Source organism: Schistocerca gregaria, chromosome 4 (assembly GCF_023897955.1).
Source record: "Schistocerca gregaria isolate iqSchGreg1 chromosome 4, iqSchGreg1.2, whole genome shotgun sequence".
In the NCBI taxonomy this organism is placed as follows: domain Eukaryota; kingdom Metazoa; phylum Arthropoda; class Insecta; order Orthoptera; family Acrididae; genus Schistocerca; species Schistocerca gregaria.
The window spans coordinates 770,725,153-770,743,822 of record NC_064923.1 but is presented as its reverse complement, the minus strand read 5'-3'; the positions used below and the strand labels follow the sequence as shown (position 1 = coordinate 770,743,822).

At 41.1% G+C, this 18,670-nt stretch overlaps 1 protein-coding gene across 1 annotated transcript in view; it reads left to right on the top strand.

Annotated features, from left to right (window-relative positions):
* LOC126267918 (dynein intermediate chain 3, ciliary-like) overlaps positions 1–18,670 on the top strand; it is a 217,311-nt gene that overhangs the window by 125,196 nt on the left and 73,445 nt on the right. The window contains exons 3-4 of the mRNA XM_049973228.1: positions 6,192–6,445; positions 11,266–11,615. Of these exons, the coding sequence (XP_049829185.1) occupies positions 6,192–6,445; positions 11,266–11,615 (604 nt within the window). The remainder of the gene's footprint in view (positions 1–6,191; positions 6,446–11,265; positions 11,616–18,670) is intronic.

Sequence of the window (18,670 nt, the reverse complement as noted above, 5' to 3'; positions counted from 1 at the left end):
CAGTGGATGTATTGCAGAACCTCTGACATGGTATCGAGCCAGAATATGTTACAAGTGCTATAGAAATACCTATCTGGGGCGGTGTGATGGAGTGAACACACTGGCTGCATACCACGTTCCTTAGCCGAATCACCCTCAAATTTCAGCGATTTTATCACAAGATTGCTTCACGGGCTACCTGTAACTGGAGTGCTGGTCTGATAATACACAGTCCTGCGATCACCGTCTCGGTATTTGTCCGGAAAAACCACCTCATTCAGGGGTAGTGTCGTACCTCTATTTATAAAGCCAGTATAGCGTTTAACATGGATACTTTTGTGCACCTGTAGAACCAAGACCACTTGTGACAGTAACATAGAGTAGTTGTTGCGATTACGTCTCTCTTTCTAAGGCACAGTGGTAGCACTCGCAAGAAAAACTTATGAGACATGTCCACCCGTCAATGATTTTCTCTCAGTATTATTTTGTATCATAGGCAATCAGTTAATGACGAAGTATTATACTTAGTAGCAGTGGGGGATGCGTGATAGGTCCACCTTGAGCATCAGGCTTATAAAGTATGTGTTTGTGTTCCGACTTGTGCAAAGCAGATGACTGTGGAATACTGTGACAGGAGAGGGAAGAGTTTGTCAAGTCACAGGAATGGTACAGATATTTGTATTTCCAGAACCACTGCCATCAGAAGAGTGTATTTCCGATACTTCACTCATTGGCGAATGTCGTTCAATTGAGATCGCAATCGTAACATTTAATTGTAAGTATAGCGATCAAGTATCTATGTGGTCGCTTTCCAAGGATGGTTGTGTCTAGGGGTCCGTGGGTCGCCAGCGGTGGCCTGTGGCAGGGATGATTCACGTTTCCCACTTACAGCAGGAGCTGTCCGAATGGAAAGGCCATCTGGGATGCAGGAATGTAGCTTACTTAACCATGTCGTCATCTAGACCACCGAATAGCAAACTAATACTTAGTACGTGTTGGATAGTGTTTGTGATCGTGTGGAAATTTGACGAGACTCAATATGGACATGTGTTTGCGCTGGGCCATTATTCCCTCCCATGTAAATTGTTCAGTTTACTGTTTCTTCACATTTCCCATCTTTTTTTAGTCGAGAGAAGATCGAATGTGGTGTGTGCATCTACCTGGCAGAAGACAAAATTGGCAGTTCTCTAGACATGAGAAACACCTTAGTTGACTTTGTAAATTATAGGGTTAATTTGGAATCTTCCGCATTACCAACATCGGTATTCGCGAATGGAAATATCTGTTTCCTCTATTTGTTTCGAGTTCTCATGTAAAGGTCTTTGCAGACAGGATGAGTTTCCAGGGATCTAGAGCACACTCCACCTAGCTAAAGTTTGAGGTTTGATGAAAAATAATTCCCAGTCCACATCTTCAGAATTATGGTGCATGAGCTATCAGTAGGATACTGCTGTGTGCAAGCCATGCGAAAATATATTTTTTCTTGTAATCCCAAAGTCTGGAGATGGGTGTAGTAAATAGCAATCAGGGAAGCAGGTCCAGACCACAAAGAGTCCCATTTGTGTCGAGGGGGAAACGGGCACTCTGGTCACCCATCGGGAGTGGATGCCCGCCAACCTTGCAGGCAAATATCTTGTGTTGCAAGTATATGCACTGTGCTGTCTGTCTTCAGGTATATGTGTGAACGATGTACAAGGGGCGATTTTTGTATGGTGCAGGATACGAATTGCATGTTTACTAGACCGATATGGTATATGGTGATATATTGATGGTGAACACGTGGCGCTTATTTACATAGAGATTTGATGTCAGTATCCATAGATACCGCATCAGCTGCCCAGAGGTGTCTTGCATATGGATCTGGCGTGAGAGCGCGTCGGAGTTCTGTGACGTCAGTATAACACTGACTGTACACCAGAAAATAGGCCCAACTTTGACGTGCAGCAGTGCGAGAGCAGTGGGTTGTGCTGCAGTGCCGGCGCGCTCGGCAAACAAGTCCTCACTTCCATCCAGTAGCGTCAGCGTAGGTGAACACATCGTTCGAGGGGAATTTCTCATGTGCCAAGTATTAAAGGGATATTGCCGCCTCATGCTTGCGGGACCTGAAGGGACACCTGTGTGTGCTTTGACAACTGCATCACTGCGCAGGGCTGTCGGTAGCCTCCTGTGCGGTCTTGCGGACAGGGGGCAGCGGGTGATGTCTGCATATGTTGTTTGCATGTATCTTGCATTACTTTGCAAGCAGGTCTGTGGGCTGTGCTGTGCGTTATTTGGACAGTTTACGAGTTGATTTCGTGTCTGCACATCTGTGTACTGTGTTATTTAGGAAGAGTTTGCATGTCTATACTGAAATTATTTCGGTAAGTTAGGACTTGTTTTTGCATGTCTGCAGAGTATTATGAACGGGTAGTTTACAGATCTGTGGGCTGTGTGATGTGACCCCAAGAAAGTCAGAACATGTGTTTTCTATCAGTGTGATATATATACTCCACCCTAAATAGATTGTTCCAAAGTAAATGAAGTATAACCCCCCCCCCCCCCCCATGAACCATGGACCTTGCCGTTGGTGGGGAGGCTTGCGTGCCTCAGCGATACAGATGGCCGTACCGTAGGTGCAACCACAACGGAGGGGTATCTGTTGAGAGCCCAGACAAACGTGTGGTTCCTGAAGAGGGGCAGCAGCCTTTTCAGTAGTTGCAGGGGCAACAGTCTGGATGATTGACTGATCTGGCCTTGTAACAATAACCAAAACGGCCTTGCTGTGCTGGTACTGCGAACGGCTGAAAGCAAGGGGAAACTACTGCCGTAAATTTTCCCGAGGGCATGCACCTTTACTGTACGATTAAATGATGATAGCGTCCTCTTGGGTAAAATATTCCGGAGGTAAAATAGTCCCCCATTCGGATGTCCGGGCGGGGACTACTCAAGAGGATGTCGTTATCAGGAGAAAGAAAACTGGCGTTCTACGGATCGGAGCGTGGAATGTCAGATCCCTTAATCGGGCAGGTAGGTTAGAAAACTTAAAAAGGGAAATGGACAGGTTAAAGTTAGATATAGTGGGAATTAGTGAAGTTCGGTGGCAGGAGGAACAAGACTTCTGGTCAGGTGACTACATGGTTATAAACACAAAATCAAATAGGGGTAATGCAGGAGTAGGATTAATAATGAATAGGAAAATAGGAATGCGGGTAAGCTACTACAAATAACATAGTGAACGCATTATTGTGGCCAAGATAGATACGAAGCCCACACCTACTACAGTAGTACAAGTTTATATGCTCTGCAGATGACGAAGAAATTGAAGAAATGAGTGATCAAATAAAAGAAATTATTCAGATAGTGAAGGGTGACGAAAATTCAATAGTCATGGGTGACTGGAACTCGGTAGTAGGAAAAGGGAGAGAAGGAAACGTAGTAAATGAATATGGACTGGGGCAAAGAAATGAAAGAGGAAGCCGTCTGGTAGAATTTTGCACAGAGCACAACTTAATCATAGCTAACACTTGGTTCAAGTATCATAAAAGACGGTTGTATACATGGAAGAAGCCTGGAGATACTGACAGGTTTAAGATAGATTATATAATGGTACGACAGAGATTTAGGAACCAGGTTTTAAATTGTAAGACATTTCCAGGGGCAGATGTGGACTCTGACCACAATCTATTGGTTATGACCTGTAGATTAAAACTGAAGAAATTTGCAAAAAGGTGGGAATTTAAGGAGATGGGACCTGGATAAACTAAAAGAACCAGAGGTTGTACAGAGTTTCAAGGTGAGTGTAAGGGAACAATTGACAGGAATGGGGGAAAGAAATACAGTAGAAGAAGAATGGGTAGCTCTGAGGGATGAAGTAGTGAAGGCAGAAGAGGATAAAGTAGGTAAAAAGACGAGGGTTGCTAGAAATCCTTGGGTAACAGAAGAAATATTGAATTTAATTGATGAAAGGAGAAAATATAAAATGCAGTAAATGAAGCAGGCAAAAATGAATACAAACGTATCAAAAATTAGATCGACAGGAAGTGCAAAATGGCTAAGCAGGGGTGGTTAGAGGACAAATTTAAGGATGTAGAGGTTTATCTCACTAGGGGTAAGATTGATACTGCCTACAGGAAAATTAAAGAGACCTTTGGAGAAAAGAGGACCACTTGTATGAATATTAAGAGCTCAGCTGGAAACCCAGTTCTAAGCAAAGAAGGGAAAGCAGAAAGGTGGAAGGAGTATATAGAGGGTCTATACAAGGGCGATGTACTTAAGGACAATATTATGGAAATGGAAGAGGATGTAGATGAAGATGAAATGGGAGATACGATACTGCGTAAAGAGTTTGACAGAGCACTGAAAGACCTGAGTCGAAACAAGGCCCCCGGGGTAGACAACATTCCATTGGAACTGCTGACAGCCTTGGGAGAGCCAGTCCTGACAAAACTCTACCATCTGGTGAGCAAGATGTATGAGACAGGTGAAATACCCTCAGACTTCATAAAGAAAACAATAATTCCAATCCCAAAGAAAGCAGGTGTTGATAGATGTGAAAATTACCGAACTATCAGTTTAATCAGTCACAGATTCCGTAGAAATGTTGGAACACGTGAGGCAATACTGACCCTACGACTTATCTTAGAAGGTAGATTAAGGAATGGAAAACCTACGGTTCTAGCATTTGTAGATTTAGAGAAAGCTTTTGACAATGTTGACTGGAATACTCTCTTTCAAATTCTGAAGGTGGCAGGGGTAAAATACAGGGAGCGAAAGGCTATTTACAATTTGTACAGAAACCAGATGGCAGTTATGAGAGTCGAGGGACATGAAAGGGAAGCAGTGGTTGGGAAGGGAGTGAGACAGGGCTGTAGTCTCTCCCCGATGTTATTCGATCTGTATATTGAGCAAGCAGTGAAGGAAACAAAAGAAAAATTCGGAGTAGGTATTAAAATCCATGGAGAAGAAATAAAAATGTTGAGGTTTGCCTAAGACATCGTAATTCTGTCAGAGACAGCAAAGGACTTGGAAGAGCAGTTGAACGGAATGGATAGTATCTTGAAAGGAGGATATAAGATGAACATCAACAAAAGCAAAATAACTGATGATGTTCGGCAGTACTGTGTACTAGGTCAGTCGGACTCTAGTTCTCATGGTGGAGACACTGTCTGTGTCTCCAGCACAGGCAGAGTCCTTTTCCCGCCATTTCCCCCACCCCAGACAACCATCTTGTATTACATCATGGAACAGATCCAATGCTCTCTGGTGGTGCTACAGTGTGCTAGACCTGGACCTCGTGGTGAACACACTGGATCATGGCAGTGGCTCAAATTATTTAGAGACTGGTGCATGATTTCAACAGTTAACAATTAGCAAGCATGTTTGCAGAGTCTTTTAGTGGTTTGCTTGTCTGTAGGCTGTGTGGCATGACCCCAATCATGTTAGAGTGTGTGTTTTGTATTAGTGTAATAAATATTCTCCATCCCTAAATAAATTGTTCCAAAATAAGTAAAGTACACTCCTTCCTCTCTCCAGCAGCCCAGCACTGGTCACGTCCTTTGCCCACAAATTCCTAGGAGGAGGTGAGGTTGGGTGACTTAGGTTAGTGGAGGTAGCCCAACTGAACTATATTCGCGCCATTTCCATAGGTTAGTAGAGGTAACTGTGGTGTGATGCATTATCATGTTGGAATTTGAGCTTCCCGCCATTTGATTTAGGTAAGTGGAGGTGGCCTAACCTGTCTTCCTGCGATTTTCTTAGGTTGGTAGAGATAACCGTGGTGTGATGCGCTATCCTGTTGGTGCTTGGCCGGGGGCTTGGCACTTTCCCGCCAAAAGTCACCATCTTGGATAGCGGTACTTGCATCATCTGCTGACTTTATGGCCGCCATCTTGGATGCCATTATGCAATGTTGCCAAATCTACATGCCACCTTCTTGGATGATCTCACCGCTGCCATCTTGGATACACCTAACAACAGTGCAGAGTGCGCCAGAAAGCAGGCTGCCCCAGTACTGTGGCTACGTTAAAGCTGTGGAATGCTAACTGGTGCCACTAGGCGGCAGGGACACTGCTGTCACAGTAAGAAAACATCAAATTTCGTCCCAAGCCTGGTGTAGAAAACTTAACTAGTTACACAATTACTGTCAAAATGCAAAATCGCAACAAATTTGTGTGATGGAGATGTGATATTTGTTGTCTGATTAGGAAATAACTGCCGATTTCGTTTCAATTCAGTGAATCCCGACACTCCTTTCCGGAAGATGTCGTCGTCTCGGGCGGTGACGTGTATGGAGTTCAACCCAAAGGACCCGCACACACTGATGAGCGGCCTGGCTACTGGAGAGGTCGGCGTCTGGGACATCAGAGACGCCGCAGCGCTGACGTTGCACAGCACCCTCCTGTACAGCCACCGGGCGCCTGTGGCTTTGGTGCAAGTCATACACTCCAAGACTGGAAACGAATTTTTCTCCACTTCCTACGACGGACAGGTGAGTTCACATGTGAGCTGTCAATGGAGACCTGCGAGTAATGTAAGATGGTTGTGGCCTTCTGAAAAATAATGGCATTTAAAATGATACAATAAATTTAAAATTATTTCGTCCAAATTATGTCAGTTGTTTAGTTTATGCGCTTATTTCGTCTTTCTCGTTTTTCTTTAATTTTACTAAAGCTGATGCTTCCCTAGACGCAAGTACTTCATTGTGATGAGCGAAGAGTTGTCTTGTGATAAACTAAGTTTGAAGTATATGACCAAGAAGAAGTTGGACCCCATAGAAATCCTCGATATTGTTTCAGTCAAAGGTGAGACATTTGATAATAAAAGAGATCAGAAAGATTCCATCAGCCCACGAAGCTACAAATCTAGTAGAGGACTTGCTGTTCACCAAGTCTCGATGATTTTAAAATAGTATCCCATTGTGCTTATCTGTTGCTGTTGCACAAGTATCCACTATTATATAATTGTTTGGAGAAATGTTCACATCCAATATACGCTACATGTGTTAGGAGGATTCTATTGGGGGTCTGTTTGGGTTCAATGTTATAATGTTAACAACCACCATCTATGATACAAGGCAATTAGTGGCAGCTAAAAGAACATGAACTTTCTATGAGATCGAAGCATATCAATCCTACATGTTGCTCAGCAGGATTTCATATAATTCACTACAGGGAAATTGTTCATCACTCGAGTGGTGTAAGAAGAGAGTAACTGGCACATAATTTTTCCTTAGGAAATACCATGCTTTTTTATATATTACGGAGGCCAGGTGAGATATATTATTTCATCATCTGCTTATTAAACCTGCTTGTTAAACTAATCTCAGAAATTTGGGGAGTGGAGTTATTATCGTGTGGGAAGTTTCAATGTTCTGAACGGAAGCACGGTGCAACCTTTGAATGAAGATGGGTTCGTAGATGTTTCCAATTACCTTTGTTTTCAGCTCAAATCGTAGGCCTCCTGAAACCACAATACAGCTGCCAAAAAGAGTTTCAAAACCTCCGGTGTATTTCCTTGTCAAAAAAAGTGTGTCTGCACTGAATGATTCTGAGAGAGGCCAGGTTCTGGATGAAAATTCTGTGGAATACAAGAGAAGATCTTTAATCATCTTCCTTGAGTTTACCATGGACCTTACGATGTTCCACTTTCTCTATGTATGTTCGTTGTTATACACTTAGTTGAGGTGCGACAGCCCCCAAAGTCTGTATGACCACATACTCATAATTCATTTCTCAAAGTTCTTGCATAAAAAATTATTAGGACCAGCATTTAGAATTCAGCCATGATTTAAACGAAATCTTTTCAAGACAGTTAAAAATTCGCACTGTATTGGCCATAAGCAAAAAAAGGTGAAGCTGTCTTCAACGGAAGGTTGGTTTGAACTCCACAGTGCTTACTAGGTGTGGTCCTGCTAGAAGTCGTATGTCTTTGCCTTTCGCTGATGTCTGTGCTATCTTATCAAGCAGGCTATAGGGGGAACTACAGTTTGTCAATTTGGAACCACGTTGTAACTCGGTATTTTTCCTGTTGATACACATTGCCAGAGATGAAAGGAGTGTTATGTGACAGATAAAAATTCTTCAGTTTACGGGGGATCGAACTGCAGACCTTTCGATCCGTAGTCTAGCACATGACTTCTTTATGTGTTTTATGGACTTCTAACCTCCCCTTTTATCTCACGTCATATGTGCAATGATCAGTCGCCTCCTTCAGCTTTAATACTTGGACTTGTTTGTTTAAATGGCAAAGGAAGGAGCCTTGAGTGATACTTTTTGTTTAACACAGTGAGAGTCCCCCTATCTTTGGAATATGAAATATGTTGAAATAAATTGTCACTGATGATAAGATAAAAAAGTCGTTATAGAGTCGGTGAGTGTTGTATAGATGAAGTATCACTTCCTGCTAGGAATACAGAAATGAAATAATCCGTTGGGCACAGTGCATAGTGTCAACAACCAAGAAAAAAGATAATAAGGAATTAAAAAAAAGTAACAGGATGTGGTAATAAGATCGGTAGTGAGTGTAATCTGTAGTTCTAACATATCCTTTGAAGTCACCTGATGGTACCTCTTCTTGCATTCTTGCAACATATGTATTAAAAGGTTTTGTATGTTTATTTATATTTATCTTCAAGTCAGGTTTGCAGCTTCCAGTGCTGAATAAACAGGTTGTATCTGTAGCCCGCTATCTCTACTTGTCCACTAATGATGTGTAATGAATAAAATTCGCCATCATAGATCTGCAGGTATTATGTTTCGCAGATGGGTAGAAACTGCAATCCAGAAATAGTACATCATTAAATGGTATCATTTGTTGGTACTGCTGTGTGGTAGGTTACTCCATGATCTTTTTACATAGGTGATACGAATGGTGACGAAGTGTCTATTGTCCTGTACAGCTCACTTGAAGGTAGTAGTAGTAGTAGTATACATGGTCGAAGTTCAAACCGATGGTGGAATCATGTGTTGCGAGCTGAGGTTCTGAGTAACTGCTTAATTATGGAATTGTCTGTGTCCTCTTATACCTAATAGAATCATCGTAGATAAAGCACCTTGTAGTGTGTACTCGAGATGTGTAGTCCTCACCTGTGGCTGGTCGGAGGTGTAGTAGTGACGTCAGATGGCACTTTAAAACTATTCGTAAGCCAAATGTGCCAGCCCGTCGCTGCCAGAAGCCGTTTGACAAGGCACGGGAAGATCACAGCAATATGTTGGAATCCAGCAAATGTGTAGTTGATAGAGAATGCCCTTTCGCAACCTATTGACGGCTCTTTCGTTGTGCATTCTTAAGGTTGCAGGGATGATGCGATATTTTTCCTACCAGTTGATTGAAACCATATCTCTAGGATTTGCGGGGGTTCATAAACCCAGCTGTTTCCGTGTCTCCATCCTTTTCAGCTGTTTCGTCGGTGATATTGCGGTTCCGCCCAGTTCCTGACATTGTCGATTCACCCACACTCAGTATTGCTCCACTTACCTGTACACACTCCTGAATGATCCGACCCACAAATTCAAAGTCTTTATTTGAGAATATGATACTAGTATGATCTATGTAGGCAATTACCGCCAACTTCGCTCCTTGAAATGCGAACTTGTTCAGCAAACTGGTCAGTTTCCTGAATAGCGAAGCAAACCCCAGATGCAAAGCTCTCCATATTGAAGCTCGTTTAGTCAGGATTTGATCAGCCTTTATGCAAGCATATGTGCCCATAATGCACCTCTCCACAATGTAATTAAGGTCTGTTGGCAACCGGTCACTCTCAAAAACTCTGTGAAATGGAGTTGCTCAATTTTATCATGCGTTTTGAAAACCTAACGAAGCAAAGCTCTCTGGGGTGTCCGTTGTCTAAGATATGTACACTAGATCCGTGTAGGTATGCAGCGTGTTTGACAATGATTTGTCGGCAACTGAGCTGCTTTGCTAGGCATCCAGTGACTCCTCTTAGTAAACTACTGACTGCTCATGTGAAGAGCACGAAGTCAGCATTCAGCAACATTATGAGCCTGTAGTTTTAAAAGGATCTAGGTTTTGAAGTCTTACAGATGAGTACTGTCTTGCCTTCTGTTAATGCTAGTTATAGAAAAACGGAGGAAAAGAGTTCTTTATGCATTATGGTTAGCTTTGTGGATAAGATATACTAGAATGTTTCTGCTAGTATACCATCCATACCAGGAGGTATATTATTCGGGGTAGCTTTGAGGATTGTCAGCATTTGTTCTAAAGTAAACATGTCTGTGGGATCTCTGTTTTCCTTTTCTGGAACTGGTGACGGTCCAGCTTTGGAACATAGCCGAGGCTCTGATTTGGCTGCTGGAGAAAGATCTGATGAGTGTAAATAGTCGTAGATGTGACTCTCAGTTTCCATCTGTGCAATGTAGCAATTGACTCTTGCATCCCACAAGGACTGAGTTAGCTGACTTTTTGCCTGTTGAGCTCCTTCACGATGTCGTGCGTAGAAGTTGGGTGCGAAGACTGACACTCTAAATTCCGCGCGCAGATTCTCTCGTCGTGAGCCAATATGTGCATTATACTTAAGATTTTGGCTTTGTATCTCTTGACCTTTTGAATCTCTGTCGTTAGAAGTATGGGATCTTCATAGATTCCTCGCAACAATAGGATGTAAAATCCTTCGTTTTCGTCGACCAAAAGGCCACCTCCAAAGCGTTCGTTTTTAAGAGAGGGATGATCTTCGGTTTAGCTAGTGCCTCTTTCCAACTGGTGACAACGGCATACTTGTTTATTTTATTTCAGAGGTAAAACTTCGTAGTGTTCGGTGTACCCTATCAACCTTCAAGTTAATGACTGCTTTACTTTTATTTTATGTCCTGCCTAAGAAGCTTCTAAAGTTTGGAAATTTTCCAGAACTCCAGTTTCATTTCGGTATTTGCACGATCTTGAAATACGGGAATCCTTACTGTGGGAAACATGTTAATTGTGTTGACAGATTTCGCGTTCATACTTCTTCCACCACTGTTCTGGCACGTTCGAGTAACGTAGCCTGGATACTTACTAACTTAGCTCGCTTTCTTGTACATAATATTAATGAGACCTAGTGAGACAGAGACCACTCAGACAGTAAATGAGTGAACTACTAAAGTTGTTATTACAGTAAATGAAGTCTCCTGTGTACTCGTGCAGAGTCAAAAGCGACTTTTCTCATACAAAGACAACGAGAAAAATTGACTATCACTTGCACGATAACTATACTAGATTTAAAAAGTCGTAAGAAGTTTATGAAGGAAAACAATAGTCATGTTTTCCGCCTTAAAATCTTACAGTACAGTGAGACAGTCGTGTTATTGTTTCCAGGTTATGTGGTGGGACATGCGCACGCTCAGTGAGCCTACGGAAAAGCTGATCCTAGACCCCGAGAAGGGCGAACAGGACATCAGTAGGGCCTCGGGCGCTTCGTTCCTAGAGTACGAACCTACGATCCCGACTCAGTTCATGGTGGGCACGCAGATGGGCGAGGTAATCGCGTGCAACCGCAAGATGAAGACTCCGGCGGAAATGATAGTTGCAAAATATGCGGCACATAAAGGACCAGTTGTGGCCCTTCACAGAAACCAGGCGCTGTTAAAGAATTTTTTAACAGTTGGTGATTGGTCTGCTAAAATATGGGTTGGCGAATGCAAAACATCTTCAATCTTATGGACAAAGTAAGTATGCTTTTTTCCAAGATCTCTTCCCGTCAGAGGTTATTTGTGAAACATCCTAGCAGGAATGGTCGATATTCATGGTTGTGACGAGAATGATCATTCGAGGCAAAGAAGTCTAATAAACATGATCTCTAAGCAATGATATTTTCTTCGTCTTTCTTAGTGTGAAGCACATCTCTTGTTCTGAACAAGTGCTCATAGCTATTAAGATACCGGTATACATTTTACAGCCCCTGTTTACTAGCAGTTTTTGCTTCGTGTCATATCTCGGAATATTGACCTTTCCTACGCAGACGTCCTAGTATATGGTCATACAGTGGCCTCCTTTGTGAGAAACTGAAGCTCACACCATGAATAACAAATTTCAGACATTTTATTTTGTAATTTTGTGAGCTTTTTTCACAAATCTGAAGTCATCGACCAATACAAATTAATTCCTGTATGTGATAACGTGTAGCTTGAGAAAGTATCTGCGATTCATAGACTAAGAAAAAATGATCTATAAACCATGTTCATTCGTTTCTGTCAGACTCAAACAATAATAATTCCACCATCTGAAGAAACCAATGTGTTTACCTCGCTGCAATTGTTTTTGTCTTTTATTCCTTGTGGTTGTGTTTTGCTCCAAATCTTCATGGTTTCAAGCATTATTTTTCTGGCAAAAATGATTCTTTCTTAATTATTGGAGTGCTATGGTGCCAAGCGGTAGCAAATGCAGAAGCCCACAGGTCTATGTCCTTTATATTGGTTGTTTCGTTCACAGTATGTGTTCCATGCCCTAAAACATTTTTTTCCTTTTGTTGACTGTTAGAGATCTTCTTACACGACGTGATTGAAATTTCTTTCTGTGTATTGACTTTTGAAGAAGACGAAATTAACTGTGTGTTTGAAGAATGAAACTTTTTGAAACAATGGTTTTCAATTCTTTACTTACAGAACTTATTGTACATTTGCTCAAATATAAATCTACTTTGTAAAACAAATTCATAATCTCAATAACTGAGAGGTTTCGTCAGAAGGACGGCAACAACGCTGGCCACAGGCAGTAAGAGCACGAGCTACAAGGCAAACTTGACTAAAGGTGTGACTTCACACACTGATGACCAAATATGTGTCGCAACTACCATAAAGAATAAGTCTAATTATAGCGAGTTACAACAGTATGGATGAAAAGTATTCACAACTCAAAACTTCTGTATAATCGACACAAGATTTCCAGATAGAACATGATGAAAAGTATACCAATATTCATATACTGGGCAACGTTAGGAAAATGAAAAATTTGTCAAATTCTTTCATGTATAGATACACGAAAACTAGTTTGTCCATGGGTCACCTGCCTCCCCTTTCTGCAATACTTTTCCTTGGAGCATCTCTCTCTGTATTAAGCTCGTGACACACCTGTAACAGCTGATCCACTATCCCATCCCCCTCACCGCGCGTTCAAGCATGGGTTGGAGCTAGCTGGAACCGTTGGTAGAAAGACATTAATGTTCCATGCCGGCTTAACATTCTTGTAAGATTAGGTAAATGCGAAATCTTGGTCGAAGGACGATGGACAGTCAGAACAAAATCTTTTCTGATCGCTCCTTTTGTAGTTTGAACCAATTCTCTTTTCAATTTTTCTTTCGAAGTGCATCTTAACTTTCTTTTAACCACAGACCAAGGGATTCCGTTGCAGCTATATGCTGCGTTTTCTCGATCTGCTTAGTGTATAAGCTTGTGTGCAAATCAATTTCCTGAAGTTCCTACATGTGCTTTCGTCTTTTCGAAGTTAATCAGCCATTTCCTCTGACACAATTCCCTAATTCTATTTCTAATATCTACCATCAAATATTTATAATTCCTGGAATTTTTTATGAATGCAGCATAGTTTGACTGTCCGTGCATACTGCAGATGCCATTTTAACATTCATTTCTCGTAAGTTCTCTAGTTCCTCTAATGCTCACAAGATAACTAAATGTTCTGCTTTGTTTAGTGGAGCACATGTTCTTTTATTTTTTATATCGTATATCTTATATTTTTATCTATGTACTGCATAGACACTTTTCAGTTGCAACGATCATGCTATACGTTGATGTACGTTACTTGAATAAGGGAAGAAATGTCAAATCTGACAAATTTTTCATTTCCTTGAGTGCCTCTGAAACCTTGAAAGCAAATACTGCAAGTACTGTGGCTATCATCAATCGACCTAGCAGGGAAATACCAGTATCTGTCAAGAAAGCAAAAGAAGTGTTATATAGCACTGTGTTGTTGAATAAAAATGACACGACATTAACTGTTTATCAGGCAAAGAGCGGAAAGAATATCCTGATTCTTATCACTGTGCATCCTTACACGAAAACTGAGACAGGTACAGTTACAGTTTACAACCGCTCCAAATATGGACATGCTGGAATCAAATGACTCGCAAATACTCATTTAAAACACTATCCAGATGTTGACCTATTCACACATTTTACAACTGTCTGGATTTTCCATGGACAAATATTGGGTATTACAAAATGCTATAACGGAGTAAAAGTTGAAGTGGAGGGACTTCATAGTGCAGCAGGGGGAGAGGCTTTCTGAGAAATACACAGCAGCCAGGAAGGCTAATACCAGCGTCACTGTCAAAGATGTTCCCGAAAGACAAGAAAAGTGAACACGATGCTTTACAAAGTCTGACTGCACTGGAAACAAACCATTTATAAAGTGCCACATGTGTAAGAAAACTGTTTGCGATTAATGCACATCAAAAGACTATTATTTGTGTACATTATATGACGCTAGCCAGTAAAGGCATGCAGAGGGCGCTTATATGTTTCCTTAATAATTGCTAATTTGAAGAAACTACTTTACTTTTTTGTGGAGGTATGTTCCGTCTATGCAACGAATTTAAGGCAGTTTGTTTACTGCAATACACGTTTCGCTTCTTTTATTTGTGAAGCATCTTCAGTGGCTTGTAATGCATGTTTCTTTTTATACGAATCGTAGTGTGGAATGCCAGATCCCTTAATGCGGGATGTAGGGTAGAAAATTTAAAAACCGAAATGGATAGGTTAAAGTCAGACACAAAGGGAATTCGTGAAGTTCGGTGGCAGGAGGAACAAGACGTTTGGTCAGGTGAATACAAGGTAATAAATACAAAATCAAATAGGGGTAATGCAGGAGTAGATTTAATAATGAATAAAAAAAATGGGAGTGCGGGTAAGCTGCTACAAGCAGCATAGTGAACGCATTATTGTAGCCAATACAGACACGAGGCCCACGCCTACCACAGTAGTACAAGTTTATATGCCAATTAGTTCCGCAGATGACGAAGAGATTTAAGAAATGTATAACGAGATAAAAGAAATTATTCAAGTACTGAAGGGAGCCGAAAATTTAATAGTCATGGTGGAATGGAATTCGATAGCACGAAAAAGGAAGAGAAGGCAAAATAGTAGGTGAATATGGATTGGGGGTAAGAAATGAAAGAGGGAGCCACCTAGTAGAATTTTGCACAGAGCATAACTTAATCATAGCTAACACTTGATTTAAGAATCATGAAAAAATGGTGTATACGTGGAAGAGGCCTGGATACACTGGAAGGTTTCAGATTATGTAATGGCAAGGCAGAGATTTAGGGACTAGATTTAAAATTGTAATACATTTCCAGGGACAGATGTGGACTCTGACCACAATATATCTGTTATAAACTGTAGATTAAACAGAAGAAACTGCAAAAAGGTGGGAATTTAACGAGATGGTACCTGGATAAACTGAAAGAAGGTTGTAGAGAATTTCAGAGAGAGTATTAGGGAGCGATTGACAAGAATGGGGGAAAGAAATACAGTAGAAGAAGAATAGGTAGCTTTGAGAGATGAAATAATGAGGACAGCAGAGGATGAAATAGGTAAAAGACAAGGGCTAGTAGAAATCCTTGGGTAACAGAAGAGATGTTGGATTTAACTGATGAAAGGAGAAAATACAAAAATGAAGTAAATGAAGCAAGCATAAAGGAATACAAACGTTTCAAAAATGAGATCGATATGAGTGCAAAATGGCTAAGCAGGGATGGTTAAGAGGACGGATGTAAGGATTTAGAGGAATATATCACTAGAGGTAAAAAAATTAAAGAGACCTTTGGAGAAAAGAGAGCCACTTTTATGAATATCAAGAGCTCAAATGGAAAGCCAGTTCTAAGCAAAGAAGGGAAGGCATATTGTAACTACCGTATAGCCGGCCTGAGTGGCGGAGGGGTTCTAGGCGCTACAGGCTGGAACCGCGAGACCGCTACGGTCGCAGGTTCGAATCCTCCCTCGGGCATGGATGTGTGTGATGTCCTTAGGTTAGTTACGTTTAAGTAGTTCTAAGTTCTAGGGGACTGGTGACCTCAGCAGTGCTCAGAGCCATTTTTGAACTACCGTATAATAGATTATTGTTGTTGTGGGAAGAGTATATAGAAGGTCTATACAAGGGCGAGATACTTGAGGCCAATATTATGAAAATGGAAGAGGATGTAGATGGAGATGAAGTGGGAGACATGATACTACGTGAAGAGTTTGACAGAGCACTGAAAGACCTAAGTCGCGACAAAGCCCTGGGAGTAGACAACATTCTATTAGAACTACTGATAGCCTTGAGGACAGCCGTGACAAAACTCTACCATCTGGTGAGCAAGATGTACGAAACAGGCGAAATACCCTCAGACTTCAATAAGAATATAATAATTCCTATCGCAAAACAAGCAACTGCAGACAGGTGTGAGAATTACCGAACTATCAAATTAATAAGTTACGGCTGCAAAATACTAACGCGAATTCCTTACAGACTAATGGAAAAACTGGTAGAAGCCGACCTTGGGGAAGACCAGTTTGGATACTGTAGAAACGCTAGAACACGCGAGGCAATACTAACCCTACGACTTGACTGGAATACTCTCTTCTAAATTCTGAAGGTGGTAGGGGTCAAGTACAGGGAGCGAAAGGCTATTTACAATTTGTACAGAAACCAGATTGCAGTTATAAGAGTCGGGGGGCATGAAAGGGAAGCAGTGGTTGGGAAGGGAGTCAGACAGGGTTGTAGCCTCTCGCCGATGTTATTCAATCTGTATATTGGGCAAGCAGCAAAGGAAACAAAAGAAAAATTCGGAATAGGTATTAAAATCCATGGAGAAGAAATAAAAACGTTGAGGTTTGCCAGTGACATTGTAATTCTGTCAGAGGCAGCAAAGGACTTCGAAGAGAAGTTTAACGGAATGGACAGTGTCTTGGAAGGTGGATATAAGATGAACATATATAAAAGCAAAACGAGAATAATGGAATGTAGTCGAATTAAATCGGGTGATGCTGAGGGAATTAGATTAGGAAATGAGACACTTAAAGTAGTAGATGAGTTTACTATTTGGGGACGGAAATAACTTATCATGGTCGAAGTAGAGAGAATATAAAATGTAGACTGGCAATGGTGAGGAAAGCGTTTCTGAAGAAGAGAAATTTGTTAACATCAAGTATAGATTTAAGGGTCAGGAAGTCCTTTCTGAAAGTATTTGCGTGGACTGTAGCTATGTTTGGAAGTGAAACATGGACGATAAATAGTTTACACAAGAAGAGAACAGAAGCTTTCGAAATACGGTGCTACAGAAGAATGATGAAGATTAATTACATGGTTAGATCACGAAAATAAAGAGGAAGTACTGAATAGAACTGGGGAGAAGAGGAATTTTTGGCACAATTTCACTAGAAGCAACGATCGGTTGGTAGGACATGTTCTGAGGCATCAGGGGATCACCAATTTAGTATTGGAGGGCAGCATGGAGGGTAAAAATCGTGGAGGTAGACCAAGAGATGAATCCACTAAGCAGATTCAGAAGGATGCAGTTTGCAGTAGGTACTGGGAGATGAAGAAGCTTGCACAGGATAGAGTAGCATGGAGAGCTGCATGAAACCAGTCTCTGGAGCGAAGACCACAACACCAATAAATTTACTATGTGGTAGTTACAATACGTTACTATTCCACATCTTGTCATGTTGTTGTCTTGTGTTTTAGGTTGGAATAAACTTTTGTGAAATTGTCTTTCAGTGTTACTTACGAAATTCAACGCTGTTAGCCCAAACACATTGCGTACATCTTTTGCAACATGTGTGTTTTTACGGTGTGTAGTATTGCCAATTGTCAATGTGTGTTTATACTTCGTTTTTTGTTTGTGTTATGTATGTGGTTTAATACTTTCAGTTGTTTTGTGTATGTGTGTGTGTGTGTGTGTGTGTGTGTGTGTGTGTGTGAGTGAGACAGAGAGAGAGAGAGAGAGAGAGAGAGAGAGAGAGAGAGAGAGAGAGAGAGAGAAGGGAGAAGGGGGTAGAGTTTGATTCATTAATTATTTGTTATTGTTATGCTTCAGATCTCTGTTTATTATTGTTTTAGTGTTAACGTTATTGTTTTTTGGTTACTGAGTACCTTCTTTTTCACTGCAATGTCTCTCTGCATGTAAAAGATTTCTTGCAATGTCAGGAGCTTATTGTTGTGTTTATTCACTCTAATAACTGTCATGTCATATTCCACGTTGGATGGTTCATGAAGAAAATAGCTATGCTACCTTCGCCGAATGCCAGATAAAAAAAACCATACAACATGGAACGTGACATGACAGTTATTAGAGTGAATAATAACAACAAAAAGCTCCTGCTATTGCAAGAAAACTTTCGCATACAAAGATACATCGCAATGTAAAAGAAGGTACTCAGTAACCAAATCTTTATAAGCAATAACTCCCTGATCCCGTCAGCACTGAAAAAATAGCAAACAGAAATCCGAAACATAACAAGAATAAATAATTAATGAATTTTTCTCTCTTCCATTCTGTCTGTCTGTCTCTCTCTCTCTCTCTTCTCTCTCTCTCACACACACACACACACACACACACAACACACACACACTCATTAAAAAAAACAACCTCTCAAAGAATGACACATTTACAAACAACAAAGTACACACACATACAAAACAAATGAAAGTATCAAACCACACACACATCACAAAAAAAGACGAAAGGTAAATACACAGTGACAGTTGGCAGTACTACACACCG